Here is a 23,587-nt window from a genome sequence, read left to right as displayed (position 1 = left end):
AGGAACCCTACTGACAGCCGCAAAGAGAATGTGAAGTTAAAAGCAAATTACCTGGTCTGGTGGGGGATCTCCCAGGCTGGCGTGACAGCGGGTTCCGGAACCTCGAGTTCATCATTCGCTGGCGCAAGGACAGCATGGGGGTGGTGGAAGAGAAGGCCGCAGGGGCGCGCGTCGTGTACCGCGCTCGGGCGGCGGGGCCCGCGGTGGCCGGGCTGCGGGGCGGGGGTCTGGGCGCGAGGTGTGGGGCTCTCGGGGGGCTGCCTGGAGGGGGCGGACGCTTCACCGGAGTGTCGTTCTCGTCCTGGGGGGAGCTCGCCCTGGGAGGCGCGGGCACCACGACGGGCTCCGTCTTGTCCTTAGCGCTGTTCCCACGCGCGTACTTGTCGCCCCCGGGGCTGGAGGAGGAGGGCCACTTTAGAACAGAGGAAGACAGGTCTTCGTCCTTTCCTCCCTTAAAAAACATCGCGTCTTCGTCCTCCTCCTCTGCCGAGACCGACTGCTGAGACTTAGATGGCAGGGGCTCCCGTTTGGACGGCGTGGCCGGGGAGGCGCGGTCCTTCTTCCCCGCAGCCTGGGGCCCCAGCCGGCCCGGGCCCCTGGGGCGGGCGAGGGGATGTGGGCGCGGGCTGCCGGGCCTCGGCGGGGAGCCTGGGGGTCTGCGGAGGTGACTGTCGCCCGCGCCTCCCGCCTGAGCCTCCAGCTGGCGGTGCTTGGGGAGGGACGGGGCGGCCTCCCGGGCCCGGGCCGCTGCTTCTGCGCCGTCGTGGTGGGTCCCGCCAGACCTGCCCTCGGAATCCTCGTCGCGATTGTGGGGAGACGTGTGGAGCACCCCTCGGGAGCTCGCCGTGTGGGGGGACTGACCGCCTCTGGCCGTGTAGGGGTCGGAGAAAGAGGCGCTTTCCTGCGCCTTGGGGTGGGGCCGCTCGGGCTGGGGACTGGACGGCAGACGCCCCATTTCCTTGCTCTGGGGGCCACGGGGCTGTGGCTGCGACAGGGAGACCTCGGAGGAAGGCGCGCTGGCCCCGGGGTGCTGCTGTGACCGCGTCGCGGGCCGCCGAGCTGGGGCCAGTTGCGCTTTGGGGTGGCCGCGCTCCACACCCACTTCCGTGCTCTGTTGAACATCGTGCGCCTTGAGGGGCAGGGATTTGCCCTGAGGATTGGCACCTGCCACAGTGCCCGCGGATTTGGGGTTCTCTTCTAGGGGCTCCTTCCGCTGAAGGCTCGGCCCTCTCTGCGGGCCTCTTCTTAGGTGATCCACACCCAGGGAGGAAGGCTGCCTGGAGGAGGAGGACCCGTGGTCGTTTACCACGGAGGCAGGAAGCGGCGTCTCGTCCTCTGCTTCACTCTCCGCACTGTCTCCGTGGATACTGGACCCAGCTGACTGAGAATTCACCCTTGAGTGGACTCTGGGGGACACGGTGGACGGCAGGGAGCTGGAGGGATGCAGCCGGGGTCCTCGGCCGCTGCCAAACCGGCTTGGATGTCTTGTGTGGGCAGCAAAGGGCTTGTTTCTGAACAAACCGAAATGTCCAGAGACAGGCGGACCCGCTGGCAGCCGGGCCCGAGACGTCGGGGCCGTGGCCTCAGCCTGCCTGCCTGTATCTTCTGTATCATTGTCCCCATCACCATCAGAGGCATCGTCTCCTTCAGAGGCCTGTGTCCTTGGGGAGACACCAGAAGACGAGGAAGACTTGGACTGTGATGGCGCACTGGATTTGGTGGCTGGAGCGTCGTGACCGTCCTTCCAGCCCCTGGACAGTGCAGCCCCGGGCTGCGGTTGGGGGGGCAAAACCCGAGATGCGACTGAAGCATCTGAACTTTCTTCCCTATCCCCCAAATGGGGTGCCCTCCGAGCGGGCGAGGCTGGCTTTGTGCCGTGGTGCGCAGGGCTCCTGTCCCGCAGGGCACTGGAAGTGGCCTGGCGGCTGGGCCACGTGGCTGGCCGAGTGTGGGCGGGGCTCTTGAGAGGCAGCCGCTGGGAGGAGGTGTCCTTGGGGGCCCGGGAGCCTGCAGCTGGCTCTTCTTCCTCTTGGCCCACCGAGTCATTGTCAGCCCTGGAGAGCAGGTTGGTGGAGGGCCCCCCTGAAGGGCGCCGAGGGCTGCCCTCAGGGGGTTTGTGGGGTGCAGACGAGGCTGGCGCTGAAGGGGACGCCCCTGGACGAGGGTAGGGAGCCAGAGAGGAGGCACTCCTGTCTACACCTTCCTTTCTGGGCATCGCTAGTGTGTGTACTCTGGCTGGAGTCCTTCCAGGAGCAAGGACTGGGGGGACAGATCTACTCGGCGGCCTCTGCTGTGCCTTGGGGTCTTGGGTCTCCGAGGGCGAGGTTGGTGGGTGTCCCCGGGAATCCAGCTCCTCCTCGTCCTCGATTTCTGTTGACTGAAGACCCAGCTCTTCAGTCTCCTTGGAGGGAACCTGGGGTTTCCTGTGCACCCCGCCGTTAGCCAGTATTTTGTTCTTCAAGTCAAGAAGAGGGTTCTTGACATTTCTGCCTCGGGGAGAGACAGGCAAGTGAGTGTGTTTTGAGGAAGTGGGAGCTCTGGGAGACGACTCCGGCTTTTCAGGTTTCCAGCCATCCTCTGCGTGGGTTTTCTGCTGCACATCGGACTCACCAGAAGCAGCTATAATAGATTTTGAAGATTTTGCCATCAGAAAAGATTTGAAAGCTGTGCCACACGTGGTGATGGCCGTGTGAAGGCATTTATAATGAGTCATGTAACTCCTCACTCTTTAGACATTGGACACATTTCCCAAATGATGGCAATCTCTCCTAAACACCTCTTTTGCTTTAAGTAAAGATATCACAGTCCTAGCCAATTGTATTAAATTTCTAGAAACTGAAGAAAGTTATGTCACAGCTTGTTATTTGCAGGAATTTTGAAAGGAGCACTTGTAAGTAATCCATTGATTTTGTCCATACAAAACCTTACGTGGGATTTTCTTAACAAAACTGTCAGGATGTTAGATGTATTACAGCCACTCTTAGCAGTGTAGGCAAGAAATACACATAAGTGTGGTACGAAATGTTGAATGATCTCTACTCAAGACCAAACGGGGATGTGCTGTGTGTGATGTGTAGGTGAAGGGTGAACAAGAACTTTGTAATTTTCAAGACAAAAGTGTTCCCTATCCCCCCTAGCATGTAGGTTCTTGCTTCCTCCTCACTCAAAATCCCTTTAATAATGGATATATTTGCAATCCCAAAATGAGGCTGAAACTAAAAAGACTCCTGGGGTAAGCAAAACATTATATTACACGTATCCTATAATTTACTCTTTCTTGAGAGAAGGGTTGAATGCAGGAAGGGACGCTGGAAGAGGAGGGGAATTTACATGGCAATGGCGGACCCGGAAGGAGCAAGCCCCATCGATTTCACTTTTTCCAGCAGAGAATGGCTGAATATTGCAGTATATACTGCAGAGACATTCCGACAGCACAAAGAGAGAGCGACCAAGATGGCATGTAAATATGGGGAAGCAGAAAAGAAAACAACAGGTCAAAAATGCCTCACTCCAGCTTTTGATTTCATTAATTTCGAGAGTGATCAGATAAACAAAGTAGTTAAAATTCTTCCGACTAAAGCTGAACTCTAAGGAAATATAAACTAAAAATTTTAAGTGATATTTAGAAATTGAGGCGAGCTAACCCTTAAAGAAAAACATTTGCACCTGCAAAAATGTTCTTCCCCTGTCATCACGAGCCCCAAATTACACAGTGATATGAGGTTAATCACATAAGTAATACATTCGTGTCATTGTAATTTCGTAATAGTAATTCGTGTTACTAGCAATCAATAATATTTCAGTCTCCAGGGAGACTAATTTCTAAAGGGACAACAAAGATATTTTTGAAATCAACAGGCCAGTTGAGTCCCCCAAATCATCAACAGAGCATCTCTAAACCCAAAGTCAGGATTCAAAGTTACACACCACAGTTAGCAATAATGAAGAGAGAGAGAGAGAGAGAGAGAGAGAGAGCCACAAACACACAATGCTTACTTGTTGGCATAGCGACAATGAAGGCTTTGGAGTGAGGCCCCTGTCCTCTCCTGTTTGCCGCCCGGATTTTGAAAAGATAGCGTTCCCCAGGCTGCAGACCGTCCACTAGGGCAGAAGTAGTGTCTCCGGAATAGGTGAGGGACTTTGCTCCAAACGGTTTGAGAGCCGGTGCGTATGAAAGAATGTATTCTGAAATGATTTGGCAGACGGTTGGAAGGAGGAAACTGACAACAGTCCTGTGTCCAGCAGACAGACTGCATGGGCGGGATGAATTAGAACGTGCATTACTAAAATTCGTACTCCAGCAATGCACGCCGAGCCAGAAGCTGGAGTGTAAAGACACAGTGGAAGGCGAACCAGCAGTTTTTCAGGCTCCCGGACACGGCCACGGAGGGAATCAGGGGGCAGTTTTCCATTTTCAGCAAATGAAGCATATGGAACCCAGGAGGCCAGTCTTCATACCACTTACCCAAACTATTTACATTGCATTGGGACATTTTCTTCCTTGTGCGTTTTGCTAACTTACTATGTAGCGTTAATATACCCTGAGTAGAAGCAGCCATGGGCGAAACGACAACTGTAGGAATGAGTCTCATTTGCTGCCATCTTTAAGAGTCTCAATGTATTCATTTGGGCTATTTTTATTTGCATCCTAGGCTCGATATATTCTACACTTGGAGTAGAATTTCAGTTTTGTAGGAATTACAATCTTAATATATGCAGGTATTGCACAGTATTTAATACTGTGGGGAAAAGTTGCTAGTTCATAGATTTATGTGATGTCTAATGTTTCCATCTTTAATCAGTGATACTTATAAAAATGTAATGCCTTTGAACTTTGAAAATCAGAGAAAATTCAGTCCAAGAACCTGCTATATCTATGCTTATGTGGAACTACTGTAATGTAAGGAAGCCATGTTTTAAAGCAGAATTTCTACCCTCAACTAAAAACTGTCATGTCTCTTTTCCTCCCAGTGGAAATTAATGTCAACCTTGAAAAATAATTTGAATCACAGAAAAGCTAAGTGACTGTCATACTGTCAACATCCTACATGGAGGAGCACAGACCTTTTCTTTTCTCTGAGATCTAACCTTTAAAAAGTATATTAATTTAAAAAAACTTCAACCAAAAATGCTTTTGTAGCGTTTGTCCAGAAAAAAAAAACCCTCCCAAATATTCTTTTTTCTTTGAAAATGAACAAACTAGTCATTTGTGGTGATCAGAAAAGTAAGAACTAAAAGAACCCATGGCTATAAAATTATGTCATACAGATTTTTCTTATGAATTTAATTCATCTGGAAAAAATGTAGCCATGTCAGAGTATATTCTTCTATTATGTTTTATAGTTTCATACATATAAATTCCCCAGTGTAATTACGAATTTTCAGTCCCACCACTACACCTTTATGAAAACCACCTAAACAGGGTTAAGATACGTGAGTTCTTTTGGACACAAAAACTCAGTAGCTATTATTATTTCTGAAAATATTCCACTGACTGCCAGAGAGCTTCATTTGCCAAAGAGCTATAAATAGAAACTAAGATGTGGGAGAGGGAAAGAAAACAAATAAGTAGCATGGTAATAAAGTCATGAAAAGAGGAACAATTGACTTTTTTTATAACTAGCAAAAGTAGTCAGCCAAAAAAATGTCTTTATGCAATTTTCACAATCCTTTTCAGCATCACGACAATAATACAGCCAAAGTTCAAACTCTCATAAAAAGCATGACTAAAAGGGCCAACTTTCTTCTCTTCATTTGCTTCTGATTTATTGCATTGGAAAAAACTGAGCAAGAATAGTATAATATATTCTTTAAAAATTGCAAAGTGAGAAAACCATAAGTTTAGAAACTACTGTCCCACATCTACCTTCCTTAACTTGTATTTGTTCCATGGACAACCTTACAAGTCCACAAAGACAACTTACAGTTGGATACAAGAGAACTTTCCAGTTTTTTAATTGAGACATCCTCAAAGTAGAGGCGCCTGGGTGGATCAGTCAGTTAAGCATCTGACTTTGGCTCATCAGGTCACGATCTCACAGTTCGTGAGTTCAAGCGTTGCATCTGGCTCTGTGCTGACAGCTCAGAACCTGGAAGCCTGCTTCAGATTCTCTGTCTCCCCCTCTCTCGGTCCCTCCCCTGCTCATGCTCTGTCTCTCTCCATCTCTCAATAATAAACAGAAAAAAAATTTTTTAAGGAAGTCCTCAAAGGAGGTTACCGAGAATTGTCTCTCTTTAAGCTTACACAACCTTTTCAGAGTTTCTGGACATAGACTTAAGCTGTCTCCCAAAATCAAGTAACAATAAAACATACCCTTAGGGTACATCTGTATAGGCACCATCAGAGGGGAACCTCCATACAGCCCTCTGAAATGTCTCTGAACAGACTTCTGAAAGGTTCTTAAGTATTCTTATGTTAAAAAGCAGTGATTTGTGGGACACCTGGGTGGCTCAGTCCATTAAGCATTTGGACTCTTGATTTCAGCTCAGGTCATGATCTCTAGGTTTGTGAGTTTGAGCCCTACATTGGGCTCTGTACTGAGTGTGGAACCTGCTTAGGATTCTCTCTCTCTCCTTCTCTCTCTGTCCCTATCCTGCTCATGCTCTCTCTCTCTCAAAATAAATTAATTAATTAAAAAAAAACAAATGATCTGTTTCTTTAACATTGTCAATAGACAATTTTTAAATTTAACTAGTTGTGGATATTTTATTCTATTTTCTTTTCATCTTCCATGTTTTTTCCTAAGGTCATGGTTTATTTTTCCTCAACAACAACAACAATAATAATAATAATTTAAAAGGCTGAAAAATAGGGAAAAATCCATTTTTTATTTTATTTCATTACTTAATTTTCAAACCATTAAATATTTATGGTCTCATTCAAGACATTTGTGGTCCCACAGGGTTCCTTGTCACTCCTACATTCCATGATCTTATTGGCACAATGAAAACACCCATAGCATAAAACACAAGATTCACTTATATGGGTAAGGATTAGGATGTCACACCCACACAACCAAAAACACCCTTCTTGATAGCAGCACCAAATTCCCTGTGGATAGGGAAGATGAAAAGTTATCTTTATGACTACCTGGACCTTAAATGTATGTTGCATGCTTAATGCTTTTTCAGTCACTGATCTGAACTGGTGTTTATCAGAGTCAATGTATACACCTCTATTTGGGGTATTTCGCTGCAGTGTGCACCTTGTACCTTAAATGACGAGGCTCCTACCTTTTACTTTCCCCTCGGTCTCGGGCAGTGCATCCCAAGCTACAGTCACAACTGTAGATTTGCCATTGACTGGCCAGACGTTCAAGTTTTCAGGAGCTGTTGTAGGAGCTACAAAAGAGCAAGGATCCAAGGTTTTAAAATGCCCTTATGGATATTCTATAAGTATGTGACATATGGTCCCATGCACAGATTTTCGATGGAAGCAATACTGCGTTAAGTTTTATTATAAACAGGAAAAAATTCTACACTCTTGTTACTCTTAGTGTAATATGGTGATTTATGTCAGTGCTACCAACTTATGTAGTGAGTTTAGATGTATCTAGGGAAATGTTTTCAGAATTTCAGAATTTCTCTCATTGTTAGATATTGAAATATATAAAGAAGACTAAAATCCAGTTCAAATTTCTTTTTAATCAAGATTTTAAAGACATAGTTTAAAAAACTGATATAGAGCAAAATTCTCCCCCAGAATCAAACACAACCTCAGCCTTAGGAAGGAAGCATCTCCCCAGTCGGGCAGAGCCATGCATTACCCAGGGGCATTCACGCATACAGCAGTGATTTCTAATTATGCTCTATCCTAGGATGGAATGTGCTCCACAGGTCAGAATTACAAGCTAATGAAAATGGCCAGTGGAGGATAAAACACGGGCCCAAGACAGCAGTTCCTGAACTTCTTTGCATCCGTATATGGAAACACTTCCAAGATTTAGGGCTAATGTTACTTTGAAAAAAAAAAAAGCCTCTGGTGGGGCACCTGCGTGGCTCAATCAGTTAAACATCCAACTCAGTTTAAGCCCAGGTCATGATCTCATGGTTTTGTGGATTCGAGCCCCACGTTGGACTCTACGCTGAAAGCACAAGGCCTGCTTGGGAGTCTCTCTCCCTCTTTTTGCCCCTCCTCTGCTTCTGCATGCTCTCTCTCTCTCTCTAACAAAATTAAAAAAAAAAAAACTTAAAAAAACTTTTTAATGCCTCTACTGGCTTTATTAAACTATCTTTAAATCTTGGAGTGCCCGGGTGGCTCAGTCAGTTAAGCATCCAATTTTGACTCAGGTCATGATCTCACAGTTCATGGGTTCAAGCCCCACATCGGGCTCTGTGCTAACAGCTCAGAGCCTGAAGCCCTCTTTGGATTCTGTGTCTCCCTCTCTCTCTGACACAACCCAGCTTGTGCTCTGTCTCTCCCTCTCTCTCTTAAAAATAAATAAGCATTTAAAAACTTAAAAAACAAACAAAAAACTATCTTTAAATCTTATTTTTAGGGCAATTCTTAAAGTGAAAATCCAAAGGTCATTTTAAATACAGACCAGATTCTGGTGTTCTCTGGAAGACAGATGTACTCCATTTGCCATCTCTTTCACCCTGTGAAATACGGACTGCAAATTCATACATGGTGTCTGGAATCAGGTTCTCGACCAACACGCGTCTATTGGAGGTCTGCTTGTGGTCCCACCTTGCTGACTCCCCCTTTTCCCGGTAGCGCACAGTGTACTGTCTATAAGAAAATGCAAAGCAACAATGCACCCAGTTGACCAATTCCCTGCAACTAAATGCTAGATTCTTTGCTTTTTTTCCTTCCCCGTAAGTAATGACTTCTGGAGGCAAGTAGAGAAATCAAAAAAATCTAAAGTCTTGACTCTGTTATTAAGTCAGAGAATTTACTCTGGAGTTCCGGGGAAAGGTGTCTTACTGCTCAAAAGATCAAGGAGAGATTCAGAAGAGAAGGGAGAGAAGGGGACAGCTTTGACCAGGCAAGTGCCTAATGAGGGATGTGTGTGTGTGTGTGTGTGTGTGTGTGTGTGTAAAGGGTAAGGTATTTTGGTTCTCCAGCAAATAAAGACAAGAAGAGCCATTTCATGTCAAAGCAGTTTTCTATAGTTTCAAAAGAAAAGGCAACATGTGGTTTTGAGTAGACTTATCACTACGAGAAGGAGCAAAAATGTGCAACAAACACAGCAGGACAGAGGAGCTATAAAAGGAGCTCTACTGTGTGATTATCAGGGAGAGAAATGCTGTGAGTAAACACGGCAATAACTGTCTCAGACAGAAGACATCCTCAACATTCTGAGAGTTCCAAATGCCGCTTAGTGTCTTCCTTTTCCAAGAAGTTTTCTTTGCAGCCACTTTGCAGTAGAAAGCATGTGAAACATTACAAATGGGGTATTCATTATGATGAAGTAATGTAAGTTGAGAGAAGACTTCAGTTGCAGACACAGCCCACCAATTAATATAAGAGTCCTGATAAGAAAACTGAAGCCATCTTTTGTTTTCATCAAGATGTTAGAAATCAAATTTCAGTGGTAGTCAAGAACACTTTGTGTTGGAATGGAGGGCCAAATGGCTAGGAGAGAATTACTATGAACCTTCTGAGGTCCTTCAAAAGAAGCAGATGTCTTCCTTCTTTCTTTCTGTCTTTCTTTCTGTCTTTCTTTCTTTCTTTCTTTCTTTCTTTTTTCTTTCTTTCCTTCCTTCCTCCCTCCCTCCCTTCTTTCTTTCTTTCTTTCTTTCTTTCTTTCTTTCTTTCTTTCTTTCTTTCTTTCTTTCTTTCTCTCTCTCTCTCTCTCTCTCTCTCTCTCTCTCTCTCTTTCTTTCTTTCTCTTTCTTTCTTTCTTTCCTTCCTTCCTTCCTTCCTTCCTTCCTCCCTTCCTTCTTTCTTTCTTTCTTTTCTTTCTTTCTTTCTTTCAACAGACAGTGACAAAAACTATACCTAATACAAATAATGGTATATTTGTATACCATTTGTATATATATACACACATATATACAATTTCATTTGCTTTAAAGACATTCACTCTTTCTGGATGTAGATAGGTTCAAAAATTAACATACAGTGCCCTAGTGGCTACCAAATCCTTGGCTCTCTCTCAGTAATATAAACTATTCAGTCCTTTCACATATAAAATTTTGATGGCTGTATTAATCTACCAGTAATGCAAAATACTGTTCACCAGTGGGTTTTTTTAAACACAGCAATTATTTTAACCTTATGAGTGGCGTTTTGCCTACTGTCAATCAGTATAAAAATCTGAAGAGCATGACATCATGGCTTAAGAGACAAAGCCTTTGGCTGTGCACAAATGAGCTGGACACAAAGCAATTCAGCGTTTGAAGAATGTCTAAAGAAGAACTACAGTGTGAAAAGCATTTGACAAATGTCCACCTCTCTGTGTAAAAATCCTCCTGCCAATCCTTCCTAGATCATGAGAGGGACAGTAAGACTCCTTCTAAGATGGGGCACACCCTCTGCACAGCTAGATCATAGGAAGACACAGCAAAACACAAATGGGGCAAAGAAAGAGATGGAACTGGGGGAATTTCCAGACACAAGATAAAACTGAGCAAGTGAGAAGCAAGGTCCTTCTGTGTGCATCACACAAGAGGCCACGATAGCATCTGACCTGAGGGAAATGTGTGACCACACTCGGGATCAGCCAGACTGTCAGAGAAGAGTTTGACCGTTCAGCGATGGAAGAGGCCATCATCCATATATGTCAGAGGATACAGTCATTCAAATAAACACATGTCTCTTCAGCACCAGAAAAACCACAACTCACAAAGGCAGAGGAATAAGGAAAAGTACCTTGATGCAACAACTTTCTTCTGTTTCTCCACAACAGGATCCACCCAGGCCACAAGCACAGATTGGGATGACATGACCCGGACATTGATGTCTTCAGGCACGTCTAGTTCGTCCTCTTCTGGAATGACAACGGGGTACCTTAAAGGCTGTCTCTACAATAGGCTCTTCCCTGAGTTTCTCTGGCCCCCAGAGTTCATTAATCACACTGCATAATTTTTAAACTGCTTATGTTTAATGTAGATAAACTAAAATCTCCACTCTTGTTCTCCTCACAAACAGTCTAAGACACGGGCAGTTCGCTTGAAAAGCTGCCCAATCCAGCTGACAGAAAGCAGTACAAAAGGGATGCTTTGCCTTGGCCCAAGACTCTCCAAGTAACTCAGTGTTTTCTTAACACCTACTGTTAAGTTTCTGGGAAATAATACAATCTTTATAGGAAGAAAAAGTTTTGGGGGAGAAAAGGTCAAGTAAGAGCATGTCCTTGGCAATCACGGCATAAAATGAAATGTTGGTTCAAACAAATGCACAAATAACACTGGGTTCCATGTCCTCACATTTTAGAAATTGTGGTTCCAAGACAGATTAAGAATTACATTCAGATATAAAATAGAATTTAATTTTCAGATTTCCAACAAAATACACCATAATCACGAAGTCTGTTCTTCGTGAAGTCCTGTTCAATCTCTACCAAAAATGGAGAGTTAGAGGTTTCAATTTTGCTTCTTAGTCTCTTGGGGGCTTGGGGTTTTTTTTGTTTGTTTTCTCTTTTCACCTTTTAGGGACGGTGTTTCAAAAGGATGTGGCTTATGCTACAAGTAGGGGAAGGTGGAAGTAATTAGCCTGTTAGAAAAGCAATGGAGACACTTTTTCTCTAGTAGCAAATAATGAAAAATAAAAGTGCAACATCATGTATTTGAGACTTCTGTTACACAGTGTATGCAGTCATAATCATCATAATATAAAATTATAATACATAAATATATTATATGCAATAATAGAAAGTCTATTCTACAATATATTATTGTGATCACAAATTAATTGTGAATTCCTGAAAATAATCATGCTATAGGTTTGCCTCTTTAAACTAAGGCATAGGATCCAGAAGAGGTATGTGTAATTTCTTAGTATGTGAGTAATATTAAAAACCGTATGAGAATGGATGTAGGAAAATGTACCACATTTTTCTTACTCTTCTCAATGCTCTGTTTCAGTGATTTTAGCTGAAATAAAGCATGAGTGCAGATCTTGCACACTGCCTCCTCCACAGCTACTCTGATACTCCTCTGTGTTCACAGTCTGACACCAAGGGTCAGACTACTGTATCCTTAAATGGAACAAATTCTTGGCTGTTCCTATCACGGCAAATGTGCCGCACAGGGAAGCCATTCAAAATACACAAAGAAATATGCTTCATTGGAAGAACTCTCTAGCCTCTGAGTATAAACGAAACATGCTTATGTCTGAAATGTGACCAAGCCAGCCCTGTTTGACGCCCAGGTAATTTGTCACTTAGCCAGCATCATTTGGAAACAACACCGCATTCACACAGACCCGTGACTTGAGCAGGTGCATCCTTGGAAACATACCTGAAATCTTCCGTTTCGTTAGGGCAGCCCTGTAGACAGGCTGACTCTGCCCCTGTGAGTTCATGGACTGCAGGGAGACCACATACACCGACTCCGAGGCTGTGAACCAACCGGCAAGGGATGAGGCTCTGCACTTGGCTTTCTGGAATACACACCCTCATTGTCTGCATCCCCCCTGTCCCCGCCACCCCCAATCTTTTCTTTCTGGGGCACCCGAATTTCTTCCAGACAATTAAAGATGAGACCAAGAACTGTAAGAACTAGGCTCAAGAAGAACACTATTATGTTAGAAAACATGGAAGTGATTGTTACCTATAACTCTTGAGAAATAGGTTTCCATCTCACCGATGTTGAAGAAAAATGAGCAATGTTTAAAAATGAAAAGAATAGTACATTTGCTCACAGAATTCCCCCAATTTCTTTTTATTTCCAAAATAGAAAGAGGGGTCCCTCTGTTTCTCTGTCATCAAAAACAAAACTGTGAGTGTACCAGAGGAGCAGTCCAGAGAGCGTGTTGGGCAATTAGAAACCGAAATCCTCAGAACTGAGTCTCTGAAGATTTATTAAGAGCAAATGTAATAGTTTAAATATATACTTTATTTCTGGATTGTTAAATTAGGTCCCGCCACTCCATTCACCTAACTGTGCATTGGGCCCACTAGCATCCAACTGAATCTAAACTTGAAAACTTTATTTGGAAAAAACTACAACGATGAAATAAAACCTGTGACTCTCAAGTATCATGGAACCACAGAGTCTGGGACCCAGATGAAGTCTTCATTCATTATCTTCCCATTTGAGCTTCTTGTTATATAAACAAGAACACAAAGCCATGAAAAAAATTGATTGGTTTGCCCAAGGCCACGCCCCTAAGAAGGACGCACAGTTTTCTCCGAATCCAGAGCTGCTGATGCCTAACTCCAGCCTCTACCAACCAAGCTTCCTGTAGCAGCCTTAATCAGCTCAAGAGTAAAAGTGAGGTAATATGATATGTTTCAAGTGCAGACAATGATCCCACCAGGTAATACCTAAGCAGCTTGGTAGAGGGGACACTGAGATCCTGATGGAAACGTGTAACACTGGCAGTCTGCCTTCAGGGATTGCAAAGTTCCACAGCAAGGGGAGAACAAACATTTTGTTTTTACAAATAACATGTCAGTTAAACAAAGAGACCAGTGTTCAAAAACCTCACGCAGAGAAGCCTACTTATGTAAACTGCTGTAGACTAATCACAGTTCAGGGAAAGGGGACAATGTTTGACAATCTTTGAGCAACCCCTCTCTCCTTCCCCCTCTCTCTCTTCCCTCTCTCTATATATGTATACAGAAACATATACATATACATATGCATATATATACACATACATACTTCCATTTGTAGAGAGAGAGCAGGTAAAACTCATGCTGAGGTGATAAATTATTATTGAGGCTAAGGCTCTGACAACACTCTACCACAGAATTTTGAAACGTGTTTTATAAAAGGGAAAAATCAAGTCTGTAACACTCACATTCATGGAACATCAAACTAAGCTTCCAAAAAGAGAAGTCCCTTCAGAGGGTCACTTTCTTGGTGCTATTGACAAAGGAAGCAGCCCAAGATCAACGAAGAAAAACTGCCATCCAACCTCACAAGCCAGGAACACGTATAAAGAAACATTTAAAAAGTGGCCCATCATCTATCAAGAGCCACCAAGAAATGAGTAACTTCCCACAATTGACGTTTTTACATATTTGTGATGTACTTCCTAAAGTTCCTAGACGTTTCTTTTTATTTAAATAGTTTATTACCAAGTTGGTTTCCATATAACACCCAGTGCTCTTCCCCACAAGTGCCCCTGTCCATGACCATCACCCCCTCTTCCCCTTCCCGCCTCCCTCCTCAGCCCTCAGTTTGTGCTCAGCATTAAAAAGTCTCTCATGATTTGCCTCACTCCCTCTCCCCAACTCTTCCCCCACCTTTCCCCTTCCCATGGTCCTCTATTAGGTTTCTCCTGCTAGACCTATGAGTGAAAACATATGGTATCTTTCCTTCTCTGCCTGACTTATTTCGCTTAGCATGACACCCTCCAGGTCCATCCATTTTGCTACAAATGGCCAGATTTCATTCTTTCTCATTGCCATGTAGTATTCCATTGTATATATAGACCACATCTTCTTGATCCATTCATCAGGTAATGGACATTTAGGCTCTTTCCATGATTTGGCTATTGTAGAAAGTGCCGCTATGAACATTGGGGTACATGTGCTCCTATGCAGCAGCACTTCCGTACCCCTTGGGTAAATCCCCAGCAGTGCTATTGCTGGGTCATTGGGGAGTTCTTTTATTAATTTTTTGAGGAAAATTTTCTCTGTTTTCCAGAGAGGCTGCATCAGTTTACATTCCCACCAACAGTGTAGGAGGGTGCCCATTTCTCCACATCCTCGCCAGCATCTATAGTCTCTTGATTTGTTCATTTTAGCTACTCTGACCGGTGTGAGGTGGTATCTCAGTGTGGTTTTGATTTGTATTTCCCTGATGATGAGTGACGCTGAACATTGTTTCATATGCCTGTTGGCCATCTGGATGTCCTCTTTGGAGAAGTGTCTGTTCAGGTCTTCTGCCCATTTCTTCACTGGATTATTCGTTTTTCGGGTGTGGAGTTTGGTGAGTTCCTTGTAGATTTTGGATACTAGCCCTTTATCTGATATGCCATTTGCCACTATCTTTTCCCATTCTATTGGTTGCCTATTAGTTTTTTTGATTGTTTCCTTTGCAGTGCAGAAGCTTTTTATCTTGATGAGGTCCGAACAGTTCATTTTTGTTCCTGATTCCCTTGCCTTTGGTGATGTGTAAAGGAGGAAATTGCTGCGATTGAGGTCAAGGAGGCTATTTCCTGCTTTCTCCTCTAGGGTTTTTATGGTTTCCAGTCTCACATTCAGGTCTTTTATCCATTTTGAGTTTATTTTTGTGAATAGTGTAAGAAAGTGGTCTAATTTCATTCTTCCGCATATTGCTGTCCAGCTCTCCCAACACAGCCTGTTGAAGAGGCTGTCTTTTTCCTAGACTGTATTTAATGCCCAAATTCTTGATTTGTGAGCTCTCCACACTAACCATGGCCTAAGATTCTCATGAAGGAAGAGCAAACCAGAGCAGCTCCCATGTCTGGATCTGGTCTCCGCCATGTTGGGCAGGTCACATCAGTTCTTCAATTAGTCCCGGCAAAAGTCCCATGAGGAAGCTACTCTCATGGTCTCCTTTTCACAGATGAGGGACCAGGGTCAGGGGGACAAGGTGACCCACCCAAGGTCATGGGCCAGGTAGCTAGTCTAACACCCAGGTTTTACTCCTGTGGGTGAGGAGGGAGCAGGACCCAGAGCCAAGTGCTGCCTATGGAGGAACCATCTCTTTTTCACGGAAATCATGAGGACTCACTGGTATCACAACACACTCCATTCTGTGCCCCTCATTATTGATAGTCTGGAAATAAAATTACCAAACTGACCAGCCCAGCATTTCCAGCCCAGTGTCCCCTGAGACCCAGGCACCACCACCCCTCCTCAGAGCCATGGCATTGGCTCACTTCCCTGACCTCAGGCGTGGGATTTGCCAGAAACTCAAGTGTCTGGACTTCAGACTTGTCCGTCCTAACTTCCCGAAGGAGCCCACACTCATGCACTCCTTTATTACTGTCCACTCACATGTGAGCTCTGGTGCTCACTCTGTTCTCTTGCCTCCAGCCCAGGCTTGCTGTGCCCCCTTGGATGGGAGTTGGACCATGAGCCCAGGGTGCCTACCATAGCACTTCTGCCTCCTGTGCCTGCGCTACTGTCTCCACACTCCAACACTCTGTCCATTGTCTGTCTCTGTGGGGGCCTGCTAGGGCCCCAGAACCCCGAGGGACCTGACACAGAAGATGCCCAGTACCATGTTTTATGAGTGACTCAGTAGGCAGGGTTTTTGCTGACAGGACCGCAGGCCCACCTTTCTCCAAGTTTCCTTCTGTGTGGCCATGCCCTGCAGGCACCACGCTTTCCATGGCATCTCGGTTATAAACAGCATGAGCATCCTCTGTGGGATAAAATGAGAACACAGACATCTCCTAACACAGCAGGCCCACTGCGACGTCTCCCCAGGAATTCACCGCATCCTCCCAACCATGATGGAGCAGCATCCAGGGGGACCTCTTCTTCCTCATGGCAGCCTCTGAGGTCATCCGTGACGGCAAGTCCAACACATTTTTGTCTGGTGAAAATTTGAAAGCTAACACACTAGAGCTGAAGCACAGATGGCCCACACTGTGCGCCAGGCCAGGGCCAGAGCCATCCTTGACCTCAGGTCCCACAGTTCTTCAAGTTTAAGAAGAAAACAAGTTCTGCTGCTGCCCTCAGGGGAGCTGAGGGTCACTACTGAGCAAATGAAGAGGCAGCGGGACCAATCAGATGAGAAGCCTGCCCACATTAATCTACCGTTTACTCTGCAGTGTCTGTGAGAGACTGAGCACAATGAAAGCTGTCCATCTAAAAAATGCTCCCCTGTGGTCTCAGGAATGCAAACATAGGGGATCCACTCTCCTGATATTCTGGGTACAATTTGGCCGGTGTCACCAAAACAGAGCCATTTCACCACAAAGTACCACTATTCAGGGCAAGAGGTAGGCTTGGGAATGAACGTCCCAAGAGTGACTGGGCCTCGAGCTCCGGGCCTCGCTGCTGATACTGACGCCTCACAAAGCACACACAGCCCGGACTTCTCCATGTCCTTCTGCGATCCCGTGTGGTTTCCGGTGGCCCAGGAGCAGAGGCGTGGCTGGTCTCTTTTGTCGGGGAGGTCTGGAGTCTGTATCTCAAGATGGTCTGGACGCTATGCCTGGCAGAACAACCCACCAGGCTCTTCGAAGAGTCTTCAGCAGGTGGTTGAACAGAGAGAGGTGAGCAGGAACGCCACTTCAGGGCTCCTTCAGAAAGGGAATCGAGCCTGGCCTTCCACCAGTGTGCCCACGCCGATCAAATCTGCCCCCATCAGTGGCCACCATACAGCCCAGGCGGCCAGGCTTTGGGACTCTTGAGGAACTCGGAGATGTTTGTCCAGACACCACAATCTGTGGTCACTGAGCAGAGGGGATTGTCTTCTTGGAGCCTCTGAGGCACCTGGAGCCAGCAGAAGGCAGGCCTGTTTCCTCCACCACCCTCCTCACCGGGCTTGCTCCTGAGCCCCCCGACAGCTGTTCACTGGAGCACCCTTGCTCTGGGTTCTTCTCTCCCTCCCTTCTTCCATTCCTCCATCTTGTCTCACCAGACTTGCGTCCCACCACTTGCCTATACCTTGTCATGTCTGACAGAAGACTTGAGGAGGCCTGGCTAATGCAAGTGAAGAGACCACCAGGTCCCACAGGAGTCCTGTGCGAGGGCCCAATAAATCACACCCCCTTCCTGGCCTGAGCACTGACCCAATTAGGAAATGACTGAGAATAAGCACTGGGGGCCAACATATTTATTGCTGGTGCAAATGTTGGAGAATATGGAGCAAGTGTTCTAGAATGAACCCCAGAATCACACAGGCTGTCCTGCCCAGCAGCCCTAGGCCCTACATGACTTAGGCCTAGAGATGTGAAGCAGATCGTGTGCTCTCTAGAGCCTGGCTTCCCCCATGTGCAAGAACCATGCACATGATCTCTCCATGTTACAGCAGATGCTCCTGTCTATGTCCTGTGGCCAAGGCTTCCTTCCCACAATAAAGGTTTGCAGAGAAGGAGGAAGGCAGACCCGATGTGCAGGCTTCCTTAGCAGCCACCACATTTCATCTTGAAAGGACCCAAGTTCCAGTGTCCTGGGATCTAAGACAAAGCCTAAAAGAACAAAAGAGTGGGGCGCCCGGGTGGCACAGTCAGTTCAGCATCCAACTTCGGTTCAGGTCATAATCACACAGATCGTGAGTTCGAGCCCCACATCAGGCTCTGTGTGACAGCACAGAGCCCGCTTTGGATCCTTTGTCCCCTTCTTTCTGCCCCTCCCCCACCTGCACTCTCTTTCAAAAATAAATAAAACATTAAAGACAAAAAGAAAAAACAAAATAGTAGAAATGTAGGTAAGCTGAGATGATCATTAGCTTCCCTCTCATGCCCAGAAAAGTGGCCCAACTCAAGGAACTGGTGCCATGGGATCAGGCAGCAGCTGAGGGGCGCCTGGGGGGACCTTGTCCTGCCCCTCACTGAAGGCTGACAGGACGAAGGCTTGGAGGACAGACAGAGCAAAGAGTACAGTTTGGAATAATAATAATAATAATACCTGGAAAATGAACATTATGCCTACCATGTACCTTTCTGTCATGAAGGAGCTTCGAAACATTGACCAGACAGCAAAAGTCATCAGAACATGGAATATCAGTTACCATGAAACTCACCCAGCTTTTTAATTTCGTGTGTTCGCTCATCTCTGGTCAGCGGAACATAATTCATTTTCCGGCCACTTTCCCCGTAGCCCAGAAGAAAGCCCCGGGACCGGCGTGGACTCTTGGCTCCCGACAGGCGGGGTGCCTTCCACGCCACGGAGAGCCGGTCGTCTGAGGATCGGACACGCACACGCAAGGGCTTGTTTGGCACTTCCTTTTCTTAAAGAGGACACGACACAGAAATTATTAAACAGTACACCCCTCAGAGTTCACCACCGAGTGCATCAAGTCTGTCCAACGTCTGGCAGGTGTGCTCAGAACCTCCATGTGTGGTGATCAATTTGAGGAGGAACAGATTTCCCCCACGGGTATCGACACTCTGTTCACATGTTCCTCCCTGCATGTCGGACCAAGAGGTCTCAAGAACTTTAAGTGGAAACATACCCTTGTGAGGCTGCCAGCCGGAAATCTTAGATGTTTTACAACGTCCTTTTTCATCTATTTTGCCTTGTTAAGGCCAAAACCGTATATTCTCTGGCAAGAGCTAGACGTCAGTGTAAAAATATAGGAAACGCACTTAGGTGCTATTTATAACTGTCCTCCACAAAGCTTTCCACTCTAAGGCTGAAAAGACAGGCTCTCCTTGTCTTTACAGTAAAGCCCTAAGAGCTATATACTAACTAGTTTCTGCATTAATTTCTCTTCTGCAACTATCGTGCCCCACCAGGCAAACCCCGCTGCTCGCCCCAGCCTCCCCTCTTTCCTTCTCAAGAAATCAATGCCTAGAAATCCTCTGGCTAAATGACCAATTTCAAGAAACACTCTGATTGTTCACTTTTTCAAAGCAATGTATTCTGGTGGCCGGTACTTCGTGTTTAAAGTCTTGCTTTTACTTCAGTGAAGAGCTGATAGGTTTGGGAACAAGGGGGAGGGACCTCGGGGTGGCCACGTCGCCTGTTTCTGACAGTGGCATCAGGGACACAGGCAGGTTGATGAGCGTCTCTCTGGTTACAGAAGCTCATACCTGTCTTCCCCGGTATTGTTCTTCCACCACTCACGTCAGCCCCATTATCAATTCTGACTAATGTTTTAGACATTCCTGGCTAAGCGAAGACATGAGAACAAAATCTAATGTCACAAATTAGTGTGAGCTTCAATAACACAAATAGACAAAAAGCCAGACATGTGGCTGCAATGTCTGAATCTAATCAAAAGGAATATTCTTTTGTACACTAGCTGGAGTTACCTGCTCAGTTACTGAGCACCTCCATTTTTAAAGGCCACTAAGAGAATACCATGTTATGGTAAAATAAATATTTTCCACAATATGCAAAGTAGTAATTATTATTTTTTTTAATTTGAGAGAGAGAGTGTGTGCATGTCAGCAGGGAAGGGGCAGAGGAAGAGAGGGGGGAGACAGAGAGAGAGAGAGAGAGAGAGAGAGAGAGAGAGAGAGAATCTCAAGCAGGCTCCATGCTGATGCAGGGCTCAATTCCTGGGATCATGACCTGAGGGGAAATTAAGAGTTGGATGCTTAACCAACTGAGCCACCAGGCACCCCTCAAAGTAATAACTATTGAGATTTTTTGTTTTTATTTAGCCCAATAGTGTAGTCAAAGGACTAACTATATGGAATGAGCATCCTGGTATTGAATAACTTTTCCTAGACCTCCATTTTGTTCCAAGTTAAGAGGTAGATTCTCAATTTCAAGGACTAGCCTCTATAAAAATTAAGGACCACCAAATGATATGGAAATGATGAATATGTTCATTTATGTATCTCAAAAGAAAATAATTTGCCAAAAATGTTCAGTACTAATACTCCAACTCATTAATGGCATAGCATTGATTAATTCTATGAGTTCCAATATTAATCTTATTACATGATTATTCTTAAAAGTCCCCAGTACTTCATACCTATAACGATGTGATTTCCCATGTTTCCAGAAAGATCCAGGCTGCCAAAACTTAAGTGTTTGAGTTATCCACAGGTGACGGTGTCACAGAGGTGGACATAAATTTCCTTCATTAGGAGGGTCATTGACAAATAGACCTTGTGTGGGGCTACAGTGAAAAGAATTTTTTTTTAAATACTGGGGAAATTTTCTGTTCTTGTAAAACAACACAAAAGTAAAATCTGAACAAGGAGTAGCCCATTTAGTCTCACTTATCAACAATGATATTTTGGTTTGTTTTTTAAAGTTAGCAGATTTACGGAGGACATTTGTCAGAACAAAATACATAACCAAGCTTCCTTTCTCAGGAATAGTGCTCATGTCATTTTCAGATCTGTGCAAAGTGATGAAACAGACTTCATATGAGCCATGAGCATGGGCATAGAAGTCAAGAAAGAAAATTTTACAGGACGCAAAACCCTTTGCTTCATTCTGTCTTTACATCCTCTAAGCCATTTTTACCTGTGGGCCTCTGACACAAACTATCACCACACACGCGCGAAATTCCATTTTAACAGAAGACCCTCTCATGAGTTAATGACACAGATTCTCTGAGGGTAAAACATTGGTGGTTGGGGTTTGACTTCCCGGATGCCCAGCTTTGGGAAAGGGTTGGTACTACATTTTTAAAAAGTTTGTAAGGTGAAAACAATCTCTGCTGACAACATATGATGTTTATTTGACTTTTATAAAAAATTCATACCTCTTCAAGGGCACCTCTCAGGGATGTGGGGTTGAAAACGACTCCTGCTCAAGCTGCCATAGGCCATTTGCACTGCTTACTTTGGGGGCAGAAATGACAGATTTACCACCCAAGCACGGCTGCCACAGTCTATTTCCCAAGGAGCAGCAGCAAGCAGGACAGATGTCCATGGTGCCATTATCAGTTTGACTGTTCTCAGTGTTACTCACCCACTCCCAGCTCTTGTCTAAAGCCCTGTGCAGCTGACAGTGATGCAGCCACCACTGCAGAGAGCAACACATCAGCACAGGAGTTCTGGGATGATCTCCAGAAAAATGGGCAAACATACTGAAAACACACACATGGGTCTTACAGGAGTCAGCTAAAACATAAATTACTGGACAGAGATGGCATAGCTCTGGTCAGGCCTGGGACACTTCCTGCCCTGTCCCTCATGCTACAGTGGAAAGTGTTCCCAGAGGGTGCACAGTCACTGCTGGGCCTGGGGGAGGGTGGCGGGTCTCTGCTCCAGAAGAATAACCCCTGACACTCAACAGCAAAATACCGACCAAACAGTAACAAGGGAAAGTGACAGGGCCCCTGAGGAGGAGAAAGGGGGAAGGTTCCAAGGACAAGGAGTGAGGTCTCAGACAGCACAAGCTTGTTTGCTGAGGTGCCGTGGGCTCTGTCTTGACCCACGCGAGGCCCACTAAATGTCCGCCACACTGCCCAGTGGCCAAGACGGCAGCTGCCCCCTCAAGCCCTACGGGTTTCACCCTCAGCTCCGACCTGCTGTCCACCCTGTCCACCCCAGAGCTGGGGGACGAGGCTGGGCCTGCTGCATGAGGAACTCAGGGGAATCAGGGAACAGGGCCGAGGCTGGCCCCGACCAACCACAGGGCCGAGGCTGGCTCCAACCACCAACCACACTGCCTACTTTATACAGAGCTTCACAGTTTACCCCCAGCCTTCACATGGTTTATTTTAGTTGTCCTTACAAGAGCTTCCAAGTAAGTAGGACAGACATCACAATCCTTGAGAGAAAACTGAGGCTCAAAGAGATGAAGGCGCTGACCCAAGACCACACAGCTACTGAGTGCCAGTACCTGAATTCAACTACTGTGGGCCGAGTTCCAATCTCGTCTAGCTAGATGCCTCCCCGCTACACTCTCCCTTCACCCCATATGCTGTCTCGCCAATGGATGTCAAACAAGGTTCTGAGCTGAGCAGGCCCTCTTCAGGGTGTGAGTGTAATGCCTTGCACAGTGGGCATCAAGTGTGTGTGTGTGTGTGTGTGTGTGTGTGTGTGTGTGTGTGTGTGTTTCAACGGACCAGACAGTGTATACCCAGCAGGTAACAAACGAATGAGAGAAAGCTTCTCACCAAAGGTTGCCCCAAGAACTGATCCCACACCACACAGACACCCCAGACTCTGAAAACCACAGCGGAAGGTGAAAATGCTCCCCTCAACACACCCTCCATCTTCCTCATCTCGGTTTTAGAAAAGTCAGCTGTCATTTTTTCAAGTATTTTGAAAATTTCTTTAATATTCTGGGTTCTTCATACCATCAAATGTCTTTTATAGATCTTTTATAGATTATCCGGTAATCCTCTTTTAAACTGATGTGCACATTAAAAAAAAAAAAACTATCCAGATGGTTCACATTTACTTGCAATGAAATCATTTCAGTGTTTTCTCTAAGCTGTATGTGATAGCTTCACAGAAGCCCTGTGAGATTCTTCTAATAAATCTCTGTAAGTCTTTTATCTTGAAAACAGGAAGTCACCATTGCCATAAGTAATCTCATTTACATTGACCAAGTGCAGAGTGTATTTTAAACTTGGAAATAGGAAGTCACCATTGCCATGAGTAATCCCATTTACACTGACCAGTGCAGAGTGTATTTTAAACCTGGCAGGACACATTCCCTCCCTTGCTCCTGGTACAACATAATCAGATAGATCTCACTCGGCACTGGTCAATAACAGAAGACCTACAGAGATTAATTACTTGTCGTCTACCTGGCAGGTCTGCTGGGTACCAATCACCATCTGGATTACAGCAGACCTCAGAAAGCCAGACAGCCAAACTCTCCTGATCAGTACTGCCAGCTACGCAAATTGGCAAATACTCTGAAATTACATGGAATCAGAAGCTGTTCTTGACACAAAGGAAAAAAAC

General features: G+C 45.5%; 1 protein-coding gene across 1 annotated transcript in view; it reads right to left on the bottom strand.

Moving 5' to 3' along the window:
* Window positions 1–23,587, bottom strand: part of FNDC1 (fibronectin type III domain containing 1) — a 79,871-nt gene that overhangs the window by 42,053 nt on the left and 14,231 nt on the right. Inside the window, exons 4-10 of the mRNA XM_029945320.1 lie at window positions 18,781–18,987; window positions 12,403–12,501; window positions 10,817–10,934; window positions 8,544–8,731; window positions 7,234–7,341; window positions 3,997–4,185; window positions 52–2,619 (exon numbers count right to left, since the gene is read on the bottom strand). Of these exons, the coding sequence (XP_029801180.1) occupies window positions 52–2,619; window positions 3,997–4,185; window positions 7,234–7,341; window positions 8,544–8,731; window positions 10,817–10,934; window positions 12,403–12,501; window positions 18,781–18,987 (3,477 nt within the window). The remainder of the gene's footprint in view (window positions 1–51; window positions 2,620–3,996; window positions 4,186–7,233; window positions 7,342–8,543; window positions 8,732–10,816; window positions 10,935–12,402; window positions 12,502–18,780; window positions 18,988–23,587) is intronic.

Source organism: Suricata suricatta, chromosome 7 (assembly GCF_006229205.1).
Source record: "Suricata suricatta isolate VVHF042 chromosome 7, meerkat_22Aug2017_6uvM2_HiC, whole genome shotgun sequence".
NCBI classification, from domain to species: domain Eukaryota; kingdom Metazoa; phylum Chordata; class Mammalia; order Carnivora; family Herpestidae; genus Suricata; species Suricata suricatta.
Note: the sequence above shows the minus strand (reverse complement) of the source record. Positions and strands in the feature narration are given on the sequence as shown.